We start from the raw sequence: 14064 nt of genomic DNA, 5'->3' as shown, positions 1-14064 counted from the left end.
TTTTGAAATGTAATTAACCACTTAGACCTATTTCAAAGATAGTGAAAATAGCTGATCTACAGACTCACAAATCTCCATACTTGTATTATATGATGCAATGGCACAATCTTCTATGTTCTATGAATTATTGAATTCAAAACCTATTTAGCTGTCATTCAAAGTGGCATTTTGTGTACTGTATATAAAAAAATCCTCATATTTGTATTCGAGAGACGTATTACCTCTTCAATAGAGGGAGGTTTGTAACATTTTGATTATCTAACCATCGTCATTTATCTCTACCTAATGTTCCCAAGCAGTCCTATCTAATACTGTACAAGTGTACATGGACCACCAGTGTCGCCAGGTTTTGCGAGAGAAACAAGCGACCAGGTCTATGAAAACAAGCCCAAAAGAAGTGACTAGGCCATATGAGCACTTATATGCATTGGATATTTGAAAATAGCACATCTACAAGCTCACAACGTGTCGTGATGCGACGCGTTGTGAGCTTGTAGATCTGCTATTTTCAAAAAGATCTTGGAAAAAAAACATTTTAACAACACAAATCTGGTACGGGGGTCCCTGGCACAAAATATTTTCAGATCGGGGTCCTGTGGACAAAATACATATTAATTTGGGGGTCCTTGATTTGAAAATGATCGGGAACTACTGGGTTAAACAACATTAGGAAACAAGCCCAAATAAGCAAAGCAAAAAAAAACAGCAATAATTTACAAGCAACTTTACAGAAAAACAAGCCCTTTCGGATGCTTTCTGTGTGAAGACTTGTGCTGTGTACTATTATTAAATATAATGATTGCATCGCGCCATCGCTATAGACAGATAGATATATAGCATGTTCTCATAGCAACAGTTTGGGGCATGTTTGTGTGGACGCGCTCAAGACAGCCGTGGGAGGCGTGTTTGGGTTCAAGGGGCACGGCCTCCGGATCGAGTGCGGTGGGATTCTGAAGCACACGTCCTTGAGGGGGTTCCAGGGGGTCCCCAGCAAAATGAGTCAATACAATACCATCAAAATCAGCTTAGCCACTTTAACCCTAGTACATCGGATATTTGAAAAAGTTTGCAACATTTTAACAACACATCTTGCAAGAGGGTCCCTGGCACAAAATGTTTTCAAATGGGGGTCTGCAGCTAATTGCATTATTTGAGGGTCCTTGACATGAACATTTGCATGAAAGGTTTTAATGATCAATCAATCAGTTTAGTCCTTGAGCCAAGACCCAAACGTTCACATATCGGTACCATCTGGGTGGGCAAATGCTACAGTATACATAACTAGATTCAGTTTTGATATGATAGACCTCACAACGTATATATGGCATTGCAATGTTTCTGAATATATATTTAATGAATAAATAAATATACTGTGTGTGTGTGTGTGTGTGTGTGAGTGTGTACATACACTTGTGGGTGAGAGCCACCAATATTCCACCAGAAATAGTGTAACCAATTTTATTCCTATTAGATTTAAAACCCTGATGGGGAAGACTTATTTTAGGTATAGTGCAGCAACTCAATGGAACATTTACTCCAGTACTGTACTTAAGTGCAACTTTGAAGTAGTCATTTAATGTTTCCTATTCATCTTTTCTTTATACTTCTACTCCACTACGTCTCAGATATTGTACTTTTTACTACACTACAATTACAATCACAGTAAAGAATCTGAGTACTTCTTATACCACTGATACTGAATAGATAATAACCCAAAATGTGAACCCTTTGTGAGGCTTTGGGCCATGATATCTTTCATAGTTTATGTAACTTCGCTGTTTTTAAAAGTAGGCCAATACATAAAATAAGAGATGGCCTAAACAGTTCTCTGTGTATCAGTTCAAATGTTCAATTCATAAACTCCCAAGACAAACTTTGTTGTGTTTTATTTTTATATTCAAACTGTACAAAAGTATGCATTATGAGAAGTACAGACATTTCACAATAACCCAAAACACCTTCCCTCCAACCCATTCCATCCCTGTACCTCCAGGCCCCTACAATCAGTCCAAACACATGCCGTACACACAAGCATAATATATTTTCAATGAGAAAATAATAATAAGCATTAAACAAAAATGAAAAAAAAAAAATAGTTGAAACTTTTTTTTTTATGACATGCCACTATAGCACTGTCTCCCCAGGCGTCTTAGTCCTATGGTACCTTCAGGTTTTGTTGGAGGCTGTGGCCACTGGCAAGGCTTTTGGGCAGTGTTGCCATATTGTGCGAGAGAAACAACAACCAGATCTACTAAAACAAGCCCAAAAGAAGCGACTAGGCCACATGAGCACTCACATACAGTACACGCGTGCTATTTGAAAAAATTATATTGAAAAAAATGTGTAATGTTTTCTAACATTTTAAGTACACAAATCTTGTATGGGGGCCCCTGACAAACATATTTTCAACTGGGGGTGGACGGACAAATAATAATTTGGGGGTCCTTGACATGAAACGTTGGAGAACGACTTTTTAAGTTTAAACAACATTAGACCGCAAGCCCAAATAAGCAGCTACACTTTAGAAACATGCCCAAAAACAAAAAGTCGCTTACAAAGCGGATATGCATGGCAACACTACTTTTGGGATCTTGTCTGTCATATAAAGAGGCCTTTTTGGAGGGTGTTATAACACCCTTTTCCCTGCAGATGTCAAAGAGGAAGATGAATTCCTCACATCCAAGTATTCTAATCGGTACTGCACCACGTTCTCTGACAGCTGGTACTGCACCTGTAAATGTCAAGCCTCGATTTGCAGGTGGAGATCAGATATCAGATCCCTTCCCATAAGTGCAGTAGTGCCTGAGTCCACAACATAGAAGTTGGCTGGGACTTGAACGCCATTCCTGTGAACAGTGGCTTGCATGCAGCCCAGCACCTTCATAGGGCTCCGTGAACATGTCACCAGCGCAGTGGAGTGATGGAGAGGAGCCTCCTTGAAATGCTCCTCGTAGACGCATCGGGGTAAGACAGAGACCGCAACACCAGGATCCACAGTCAGCTCCACTGTCTTTAGTGCCTTTTCTGCTGCCTGAATGTCCACCGGCGTTGTGTACAACTGTGTCTTAACAGGAGCAACATGGAGTGTGTATCTGGGCGTTTCATCCTCTGTCTCTGAACTGAGTGTGTGTTCAGGTATGTCATCCTCTGTCTCCTCTGAATGGGGCCTAGCAGGCGGGTCTAAAGGCATAAGAAAATTCTCCTCTTTCACTCTTGGTATGTATTCACCTAGCTCTTTTATCACCTGTGCATTCTGAAAGGATGCATTCTCTTTCATTGTTTGTAAAAATCCTTCCATTCTCGCCACATTCTCGCCACATTCTTGCCACATTATCGTGGCGAATGTCTCCTCTGAATGGGGCCTAGCAGGCGGGTCTAAAGGCATAAGAAAATTATCCTCTTTCACTCTTTGTATGTATTCACCTAGCTCTTTTATCACCTCATTCTGAAAGGATGCATCATCCTCTTTCATTGTTTGTAAAAGTCCTTCCATTCTCGCCACATTCTCGCCACATTCTCGCCACATTCTCGAACATGCAACGCAAGTTACGCAATCACATTCGCGGTGGTGGCTCTTTTTACTGGGATTTGGTTTAGGCTGTGGTCTTCTTCTCCTGCTGCCTGCTGTCTTCTGAGTAGGCCTACACACAGCATCGTGTACAGAGACCTGCTGGTCATCACCTCGGCCTGCCATTGTAGAGACGGTAGCTTACTTCACCGGCTGAGCAGGATACAATCTGTGTGTCAAAAGCAGTGGTACTCAGATTATAATAAGGCCTGTATTACATTTTTTGGAAATGTATTGGCTTCAAAATATACTTTGAGTTAGAGTACCCAAGTAAAAGTACTCACAGAGTGTAAAACCCTACTCTCTTTCAAAACTGCCCTAAAAGAATACCTTCAGGAGGCTGCAATTCAAAACTGGCCCCGGTAAAAGTCATAACCTACCCCCCCCCCCCGCCTCGAATTGTTTACTGCAGTGGTTCTCAAACTTTTTCATGTCAAGGACCCCCAAATGGACACTTATTAGCCCGCGGACCCCCATTTGAAAAGATACATTTTAAGGACCCCCGGTTTGACATGCATTAGGGCTACGGACCCCCATTTAATGGCATTTCTATCTCTGGGACCCCAATTCATGTTGTAAAATCAATGTTAACTTAACTCTGAGAGTGTACAAATGGACCCTTTAGGGTCCATTTGGTTCCATTTGTACACTCTCAGAGTTACAGACCCATAAGGGTCCATTTGGTTCCTATCCATCATTTAGCTGGGGACCCCCTGGAACCCCCTCAAGTACCCCTGGGGGTCCCCGGACCCCACTTTGAGAACCAATGGTTTACTGTACATATTTTTTTGTTTTTCTTACATTGTTCTCCAAAGTAGTGTGTATCTGTCTGTCATTTATTGTCTTATGAATTGAGTATGTGAGGAATTGAGGACCCCTATTGAATCAAGCCGAAAGGCTTCTTTGGGTTTTTCATCCTTTTTAGTTGACCTTGTTTTTGAACTGTACTTCCATGTGCTTTTCTCTCTGCAAACTTCTAAATAAAGTATTCAATCAACCAATCAATCAATCAATATTCAAGAGCTTGTAGATCGGCTATTTTCGAACAGCACACTATAAAATAGAACTTAAGTGGATAGAATGTATGTTTTATGAATTCAAATCTGCAAAGTAACTAGTAACTAATGCTTGTATAATTGTAATAATTGTAGAGGCGTAAAAGGTACATTATTTGCCTCTGAGAATAGTGGAGTAGAAGTATAGCAAACGGAAATACTCAAGTAAAGTAGCTTAATACCTCAAAATTGTCCTCAAGTATCACTTGGTCACACGTTGTCAAGGGGGGGTTGAAGCCAAATGCAGGCAACACGCTGGAAAAGCTAGTTTAATGAAGATTAATGGGTCAATGTTGATAAGTGCAGGTGGTCAATCTGAACATTTAACATTGAAGCCTGTTAACCATTTAGCCAATCACTGCGCGGCCGACCGCCCAGACGATGTGATCTAGTCTGGTGCCTGGTAACCGTGTAGCCAATCACAGCGCGACTGGCCGCCGGCGTTGCCATATTTTGTGAGGGAAATAAGCAACCAGCTCTAAGAAAACAAGCCCAGAATAAGCACTTTAAAACCAGAGCCTCGGCTATTTGAAAGTAGTTTTTGAAAATAGCTGATCTAAAAGCTCACAACGCGTCGCGATGTGACGCGTTGTGAGCTTGTAGATCTGCTATTTTCAAAAACTAATGCAATAAATGTGGAATATTTGGAATATGTTTGAAACATTCTAACAACACAAATGCTCCCCTGGGCATAAAACGTTTTCATGAAAATATTTGAGAACCACTGGTTTAATTAATAAAAATGGAAAGGAAGTATTCGCACATCCACTTCATTCGGATGCAGGTGCGTTAGTGAAACCTGAAGCAAACATGAAACAAATATTTTCATGAAAACAAAATCCCGCACACTGCTCTTGCTCAGCAGCCATATAATAACAAAAGAAATGGAAGCAAGCCTAAATAAGCGAGTACACTTTAGAAACAAGCCCCAAAAAAACGTATACAATTTTTTACAAGCAACTTTACAGAAAAAGAAGCCCAAATTCGCTTATAATAAGCCGATATGGCAACACTACTGGCCGCCCAGACTATGGGGCTCTAGTGTCCTAGTGTAAACTAAAGGTGTGTGCTCCTTTTAGAACAACGGGCCTCCCGTTGGATCCGGGGAGGCGGAGTCAGCAGGCTTTTCTCAACGAATACAAAACCCGCGCGGTCACGTGATGGATCAAAACGAGCGCTCCCCAGTGTTGCCATGTCCGCCTATTATAAGTGACTTTGGGCTTCTTTTTCTGAGACGTTGCTTGTAAATATTGGTAGTAGTTGCGTTGTTTTGGGCTTGTTTCTAAAGTGCAGTTACTTATTTGGGCTTGTTTCACAATTTAAATGTATTTTAACCAGTGGTTCTCAAATATTTTCATGTCAAGGACCCCCAAATGATTATTTATGTATCTGAAAATGTTTGTGCCAGGGAGCCCAGCATACCAGATAATGTGTTGTTAGAATGTTTAAAAGTCTTCCAAAAAAATCCACATTTTATTTCAAGAGTTTTTGAAAATGGCAGATCTGCAAGCTCAGAACGCGTCGTGAGCGTTGTGAGCTTGTAGATCAGCTATTTTCAAATAGCCAATGCAGGTTTTAAGTGCTCATGATGTAGTTGCTTCTTTTGGGCTTGTTTTCCTAGACCTATTGCTAATTTATCTCACAAAACCTGGCAACACTCCTTTCTTGGTGAGCCACGTGACCTGTGGGGGCGTACTTAAAACGCTGGTGGCGCGAGATCTGTTAGAGAAAACTAACAGGAAGGAACGCGGCTTGAAAACAAAGAACCAAAAACAGTAAGTAATGTGCTATTTACTATTCATTATTTGCCTCATAGTGGTTGTTTTATGAGATCATGTAACGTTGTGCGGACCCACACACAGCTGGTACTAGAGCTATGAAACAAACGAGCGTTGTTTTGTGTCTGTCCACCGACTATAACGTCTCATTTAATTATTCCTGGTTTGTTTTCGTTGTAGTTCTATGGATCAGAGTCTGTTAAAGATTAGATTAACTGATCAATGCTGGCGGTGCGTTTGATCACTGACGTGTTCGAATGGTATCCATGCAATGCAAGTTACATTTGCTTAGAACGGTGAATTCTCGAACATCTATAAGTTTGAGACCATGGACACCCATTTTGATACGACTTACTAATGTCTGTAGTGTTTATTTAACTCTTGAGGTTCAAGACAATGGTGTAAAAAGAAACAAAGTACATTTACTAAAGTACTGTACTTAAGGACTTTTTTTTTTAATTTACTGGGGTATTTGCAATACTTTACTTGTACTCTACTACATCTAGAGGCTAATATTGTCCTTTTTACTATTATTTGAAAACTCTTTGCAGATATACATTATTATACTACCAACTGCCATGTTGTCTATCTAGTCTTCTCAGCTCTCAAGTAATGTTACTGTTTGCTTTTCTCTTTAGGCTACTACTGAAAGAAAATGAGTGCCAACAAAACAATCAAACAGGCGGCCAGGTCCTCAGAGAATATCAAGGTAAATATTGTCCCCCTCCCTTCCCCCTAACATGTAGAGGGAAAGGCACATTAACCCTGGCACCTCTGTTTTATGAAACATTTTCAAGACTGGCAGATCTACAATCTAACGTGTCGTGAGCTTGTCGATTCCCTGTTTTCAAATGGGTTAGTGTAAAATAAGGTTTATGTGGTTAACTATCTGATCACTCTTCTGGGTCTGGTGTTATATTATGAGGTGATTACCTCTCTGGTCTGTTAGAATGTTGGGGTCTTCCCTGGCCCGGAGCCCACTTTCAGAACCTCCAGATACGGGGTGTAATCAGCCAAGTAACTGAAATCACGTGTGTGTGTGTCCATGGTCCAGCACTTCTGATTTCATTGTCTATGGTACACATCATGCACTACCACTTTGCAATAGAGCTGACCTATACAATATCGCTTTGGCCAATTTATGGGCCGTTGTTTGTTTTTGGACAATTACATCTTTTTGAATAGTTGTAAAATGTTCAGTTTGCGTTCATTTTTTAATCAAAGTTATTTAGCTTTATTTTGTGCGCAAGTTAAATGTTCACTAAATCCCGTCTTAAGTTGAACTTGTTTGTTCAAAACATTCATGGTAATGGGTGGTGTAGGACTCAAAATCTGAGTCGGCTGGAACCCAAAAATCTGGCATCGGTCAGCCTCGTACTGACTGTTCTTACAGTTGACCTGTCTTGTTTGCTCTGGCTCGACCCCAGATTTTCCACTTGAAATGGCCTGTCTGGGTGTTCATGGGTCGGGTGCATATTTGTATTTTTATTGCAAGTTTATCTTGCTTTTCATTCCAAGTAGCATTATGTAAAATGTACTTCCTGATGCATGCGGACACCTGCTTGTGTTTTGTTTATCGTACGTGGCTCCTGTGTGCTCATAATGGGCTAAATCAACATTATCATAGAATTCCTTTAGGTCTGGTTCTTTAAATGGCCTTGAGACGGAGCCACAGGTCTGTAATGATCACCGAATGTGACACCACCAGTGTTCATTTAAACTTCCATAAACGCACACGTTGTGTTTTGACCGCCGCCAAACATTAACTAACCTAACCTGACCGTTGTCTGTAATGGGCTGTGGGGGAGAGCACTTTCCCACGATCATTACCAACGTGCACGCGAGGTAGGTGAAGGTGCAAGGTCCCGACGCGGCCGCGCACCGTGGGAATCGACACGGCCTACTTGTTGTCATGCATTCAGCCCATCCCCTTTCCCCCCTGTCAACAGAGTTTCCCCCCCACCCCCTCATTGTACTTTAGTTGCATGGCGGTTTCCTTCACTGAAACTAGGCAATCTACAAGCTCGCATCGTGTCTCAGCGTGATACCGATGTGAGCTTGTAGATCACCTGTTTTCAGTGAGCGACACTGGCGCACAGCTAAGTACAAATCGGGCTTCACTCTTCCCAGGAGTGACAGTGTAACTAGAGTAAGGGCTGTAAAGTGGTACTAAGCCGCGGTGAATGAGCTGTGAAGGCGCGCTGCTGATTGTCCTGCGCGTTTTTCCCACGGGACTGAAGCGTAATGGCTTCTCAAGACCCAGACGAGGAGGGTGGGGGCTAGGGGGCGAGGGTCACACACAGCTTGTGTTTTTGTTTTTTTGGCAAGCTCTTGTGTTTTAGTTCACACTGGGAGGAACCAAATGTACTTTACCACTGACCTGTGGAGGCAATCAACTTGAAGTCGAGATGTGCAGTAGCGCTCATTTTTAACTGGAGCTTTTTTGCATCTTCTCCCAGAGCTTTTTCTCACCATCTAGCCAGGTGATGGGAGCCGGGAGGAAAACCCTGCAGGTCCTGCAGCCCTCAGCCTCCGGCCCAAACGTGGGCAAGTCACACCAGGTACTGTATGCTCAAGAGGCCTTTGGCTTTGCTGTTGTAATGATTGTCTTATCTGGTGTTTTTAACCCATTAAGACCTGAGGCGATTCTTAAAAATGTTTTCTAAATCCTAACAGTTTTTTGCACTCGGTGCCTCGCTATGAGCTTGTATATCTGCTATTTTTGAATAGCCAAAGAAATCTAAAGTGACACGGATGCGTTCCAGGTCTTAATGGGTTAAGGTAAAATAGCTCTATATTCTGAGGGGAATTCATTCAGTTGGTTTAGTAACGGGGGGTCTCCCCATTCCTCCAGCACTTTACATTCTCAGGTCGGGAATTGGAAGTGTCAAAACAAAATGAGGGTTGATAAATGAGTTCTCGTCTGATGGGACAACATTGGTAGCCTGAAATGTTTTCTGTTGGGGAGACCATTGTACAGAACAAACGCACTGTAGCAATTATTACTATCAGAATATAGAGCTTCAACTTTTTAACGGGACTCCGCTCAACAACTTTAACTACAGCTTTCTAACTTTTTAACAACTTTGTTAACCAAAATCTTGCTAGCCTATAATTGAAAGCATGTATCTGAATTGCAATGTTGTGCGTTCTCTCTCGCCTCAGAAGGACAAAGTCATCCCCAAAAGGAAACAGTGGGGTTCTGACCCGGAGACTGGCTCCAAAAGGACGAAGGCTGAAGTCAAATCCACCCAGACGCAGACGGAGAGTGAGTGTCTGCCGGACGGCGTCTCAGCCGAGGCTTACATGCTCATGGTCAAAGGTGGGTTTCAGTTCTGGTAGCCACCAACTCCCTATTGATTGATGATCACATCAGCCCCCAGTCAAAGCTATTGTGACTTATCTTATCTCCCTTAATCATTGAACCCAAGCATTACTATTTTGGAGAGAACATTCAGTGAAAATGGCAGATCTACAAGCTTGTAGATCTGCAGTTTTTGTTTTGGGACACACACACACAAAGTATAGAACCCTGGAGGACCCCAGTCAAAGTAGATACGTTGTTAAACCCCTTTTGTTCATTGAGTGACTGCTTGTCTCCCAATCTTTCAGAGACCCCTCCCTCCGCTTACTGGAAAGAGGTAGCCGAGGAGAGACGCAAGGCCCTGTACAACGTTCTGCAGGAGAACGAGAAGGTGGGTTAATCGCTGAGAGATCTGAACTAATGTTTAGCCGTCAGTCAGTCCAGCCTGTTCCCACGCTGACTGAATCATCCATTTGAGTGCTTTTAGGCTTCTGTCCCGGTAGCCTCCATGAGAGACCTTAACTGTTGCATTTATAATTATTTGATATCTGTTCATTCTGATATTGCATTCTTATGGCTGATACCGATTATAAATGCAAATGTTTATGAACTGTTCAGACCCAATTCCACAGTAACACTGTATTTCAGTACATGACTTTTGTGTCTGTCGGCCACATCACATCAGTCACCATGATTGTCCTTGTCGCCTCAACAGTTGCACAAAGACATCGAGGCCAAGGATGAGCGTATCACCCAGCTGAAGAGCGAGAACGAGGAGCTGCAGGAACTGGCCCAGCATGTCCAGTATATGTCTGATATGATTGAGGTATAAATGTTCAGTCATCTTTCTTTTATTGATTGAGAGCTTTCAATGACCACTGGCATCACTGAATTTTTATACAATAAGGCCATATTCCCCTATTCTTTAAAAAAAAAATAGATCTCTTGTAGGTTACTAAAACATTTTTGGAAAAGTGTAGAAAAGAATGGTTAATTCACCTCCTAGATCACTTGTACTGTAAACCCTGAGTATCTCTGGGAGTTAATGAGTGGACCAGAAACTGCTTCTAGCATGGAAAGCGGAAGAGATTTGATATTAAAGGACATGAATAGCCTTTAGTAAGGTGCAAAGTTAACGCATTAGAGGGAAAAACTCAAAGCTATTTATAGAGCAATGTGGTCAGTGCTGTAAATCGTCTGTAACCTCATGCGTCCAAAACGGTTACTTTTCAGGATTCAAACGCAAAAATGGCAAAAGTAGCAGATCTACAAGCTCAAAACGCGTTGCTTTGTGCCTTGTTTCGAGCTTGTCCATCTGCTACTTTTATGCTTTTGTGTGACGATGTAGTATGATTAACATTAATTTACAAAAACACAAAGTTAAGAATATCTAATATCACGCTTTAGAGTATGCGCTTGCTAATGTGTGACTTGTCTTTTCAGAGGCTGACCGGGTCAGGTCCAGACAACCTGGAGCAGCTGAGAGACATGGCCCTGGACATCGAGTGTGACGATGACGAGGCTGACTGTAGTCTCAGTGACGACGGGGAGGATGATGCTGACTCTAGCCTGGCTAGGGATGATGACGCTGAATCTAGCCTCGATGGGGAGGACGCTGAATCTAGCCTTAATGGGGAGGACGCTGAATCTAGCATTGTTGGGGATGATGATGCTGAATCTAGCCTTGATGGAGAGGAGGATGAGACTGAATGTGGTTCCAGCGACGATGAAGAGGCCTCGGACCAGGACCCAGCTGAACCGTCAGGACAGTAAAAACCACACAGCCACCATTTGTTTTGTGAGACTTAATGCTGTTTTAAGATCCCAGCTGCAAGTTCCCTCTTGCCTTTTTTCCCCCTTTTTTTTTTTGTAAGACACTTTAACAGCTTTAAGTTTTAACTCTCAATGACACTTTGGTGTGTAGAGTTTTGGTCGTGTAGTTGCCTTGCCACGATGTTTACTCCAAATGTGGTGAGGGGTCATTAGTTGGTCATCATCATCCTTCAACATTGTTGCTCTGATAATCCTAAATAAGTCTATAATTGACATTGCATAGTGAAGCGGCTCTCAAAATATTTTTTTTAGCATAAACGAAGACGTTTCTGCCAATATAACATCAGAAAGCGATGGCTTTTCGTCTTAACCCATTTAGAACTGAGGCTGATTCTAAAAACGCCTTCTCAATCCTGACCAAGTTTTCTGCAACAACTACACATGGGTGTAGTTTTTATATATAAAAAAAAGGCGTAGGTTTCTTGATGTCTAATGGCAGAATCTGCTTGTTTGTGTTGAGAGTGACTTGGAGAGCTGTTTCACTCACTGCTGTCCCAAGTCAATGGTGAGACTTATTTTTGGATTATTATTACCAAAATTTGCACCATGGCAAGGTAACGACACAACCCCAAACGTCAATGTGCCTTCAAGGGTAAAGGGAGCGGTTCTAGAATGAAGTCCTGTATGTTGTTTGAAGAGCAGTTCACTCTCTCCATGAATGGTCCCATGTTCTCTCTAAACCTCCAGTCACACGCTGTAGCTCATCTTTCCTTTGCGAGGACTTGACTCGCCATTCCTCCTAGGCGGAGACGCTTGAGCCTCCGTCCCTGACGCTGCAGGTTTGGAAGCTGACAGTCGGTTTGGTTCTGAATCTGCCTGCCCTTTTGAACTGGGCGGATTCAGGAGCATGTGTGAGTGTACAATTGTACATCATTTCTTTGTCTCCAGCGCTTGTAGTGCTTCTCCTGTTGATGCTGAGGATGCACTCTTCGTTAAAGCAGTAAACCAGCCATGTCCAAAACCTCTCTCACAGCTGGTAACCAGCTCTCTCTCTCAGCTGGTAACCAGCTCTCTCTCCAGGCCATCCCGAGGAAAATCAAATTTGAGATCTGTCGGGACTTCAACTATTTCTGTTCCTCACCCCCGGCCACACTTCTCTTTTTTTAATTTATTTTTTTATTACCGTACATAAACAGTTTTGCCAGTTTTGGGGACATTTCCAAAATGTACAGCCTGATTCATGTAAAACCTGAGCCATACATTGTCTGTCACAACGTTGTGGAATTCTTTAGATGTAAATTTAGTTAAGGGTGGCTTCTTAAAGTTGGCTTGTTCTCCTCGACTTAATCTGCTCATCGAACACAGCCGACCTACAATCACACACAGCGTGTCGTCGTAACGCATTGTGGGCTGGGCTTGTAGGTCGCGTTTCGCCGTCGTGCAGACGGGGCATAAATCAGGCTTAAGACTGAACTAGTTTATTTTGTTGCCATGTGGTGTTTTAATAACTACTGCAGTGCAGTTTTATTGCACTCTTATGTACATATGATTTGAAGTTGTGTACAATAAACATTTTCAAACTTGCATTGTTCATTTTCTTGGTTTGTGTAGGAAATGCTTTTTTCCCACTGCCTCTGGTGTTGGTTCACTTCAGATTCACACTTATGTCTTTTGTAAAATATCTACATTTCAATACAGTAATGCATTATTAAAAAGTAAATTTACTTAAAGCATGCACTTTGAATACTATAGAGCACTGTTTCCCTACAGTAGGTTGGGACCCATGTCGACTAATATTTCTGTCACAGGTAAATTTCCCCTTATTTCGTTTCCTACATTTAATAAAAAGATGTATTTCAGAATATTAAGTTGTCATCAATTAAAACAGTTTCACAATTGACTTTCCATTTCAAAACAAGTGAGAATGGATCTGCTAGCAAGCTCACAATGTGGTGCGACACTTGTACGTCTGCTATTTTTCACTAGTTTCGGTCCCAGGCAAACGTCTAATTTCTCGAGTCTTGAGCTAAACTTTTGGGAACCACTGCTTGGAGCATAACTGCGAGTACAGATTTGACTGAGCAACTTTAACTTGGAGTAATATTTGACCAGGAGTATTTACAGCTGCTGGGGTTGAGTAATTTGCCCACAAATGGGTGTATGAGATTCAGTTGTGTTGCACTGATGCAGACATGTCTAGAAACTAGCACATTGACAACTTACATGAAGTTCTGTTTTCATCCAGTAGAGTGTACCAGTGACTAGTTTCGGTCCCAGGCAAACGTCTAATTTCTCGAGTCTTGAGCTAAACTTTTGGGAACCACTGCTTGGAGCATAACTGCAAGTATGCGAGTACAGATTTGACTGAGCAACTTTAACTTGGAGTAATATTTGACCAGGAGTATTTACAGCTGCTGGGGTTGAGTAATTTGCCCACAAATGGGTGTATGAGATTCAGTTGTGTTGCACTGATGCAGACATGTCTAGAAACTAGCACATTGACAACTTACATGAAGTTCTATTTTCATCCAGTAGAGTGTACCAGTGAGCCAATAATACAATTGCATCCAGCCAGACCACATTTTA

The 14064-nt window shown here is 42.0% G+C and overlaps 1 protein-coding gene across 1 annotated transcript; it reads left to right on the top strand.

The window, feature by feature from the left end:
- The first annotated feature begins 6344 nt into the window (after nt 1-6344).
- gmnn (geminin DNA replication inhibitor) lies at nt 6345-12934 on the top strand. Its single transcript, XM_084081364.1, has 7 exons — nt 6345-6398; nt 7040-7110; nt 8861-8962; nt 9567-9723; nt 10014-10096; nt 10421-10531; nt 11149-12934. The coding sequence occupies exons 2-7, from the start codon at nt 7057-7059 to the stop codon at nt 11476-11478; spliced, it is 837 nt and encodes a 278-aa protein (XP_083937490.1). The 5' UTR covers nt 6345-6398; nt 7040-7056; the 3' UTR covers nt 11479-12934.
- Nucleotides 12935-14064: the final 1130 nt, after the last annotated feature.

The sequence above is a fragment of the Gymnoscopelus microlampas genome (assembly GCF_963454915.1).
Source record: "Gymnoscopelus microlampas genome assembly, chromosome: 15".
Lineage (NCBI taxonomy): Eukaryota > Metazoa > Chordata > Actinopteri > Myctophiformes > Myctophidae > Gymnoscopelus > Gymnoscopelus microlampas.
Note: the sequence above shows the minus strand (reverse complement) of the source record. Positions and strands in the feature narration are given on the sequence as shown.

Bases quoted from the DNA above. Each gene is read 5' to 3' on its own strand.
- gmnn (XM_084081364.1), top strand. From the start codon at position 7,057: ATGAGTGCCAACAAAACAATCAAACAGGCGGCCAGGTCCTCAGAGAAT. The intron at 7,111-8,860 runs GTAAATATTGTC...ATCTTCTCCCAG, and splicing joins GGTCCTCAGAGAATATCAAG to AGCTTTTTCTCACCATCTAG. The intron at 8,963-9,566 runs GTACTGTATGCT...CTCTCGCCTCAG, and splicing joins ACGTGGGCAAGTCACACCAG to AAGGACAAAGTCATCCCCAA.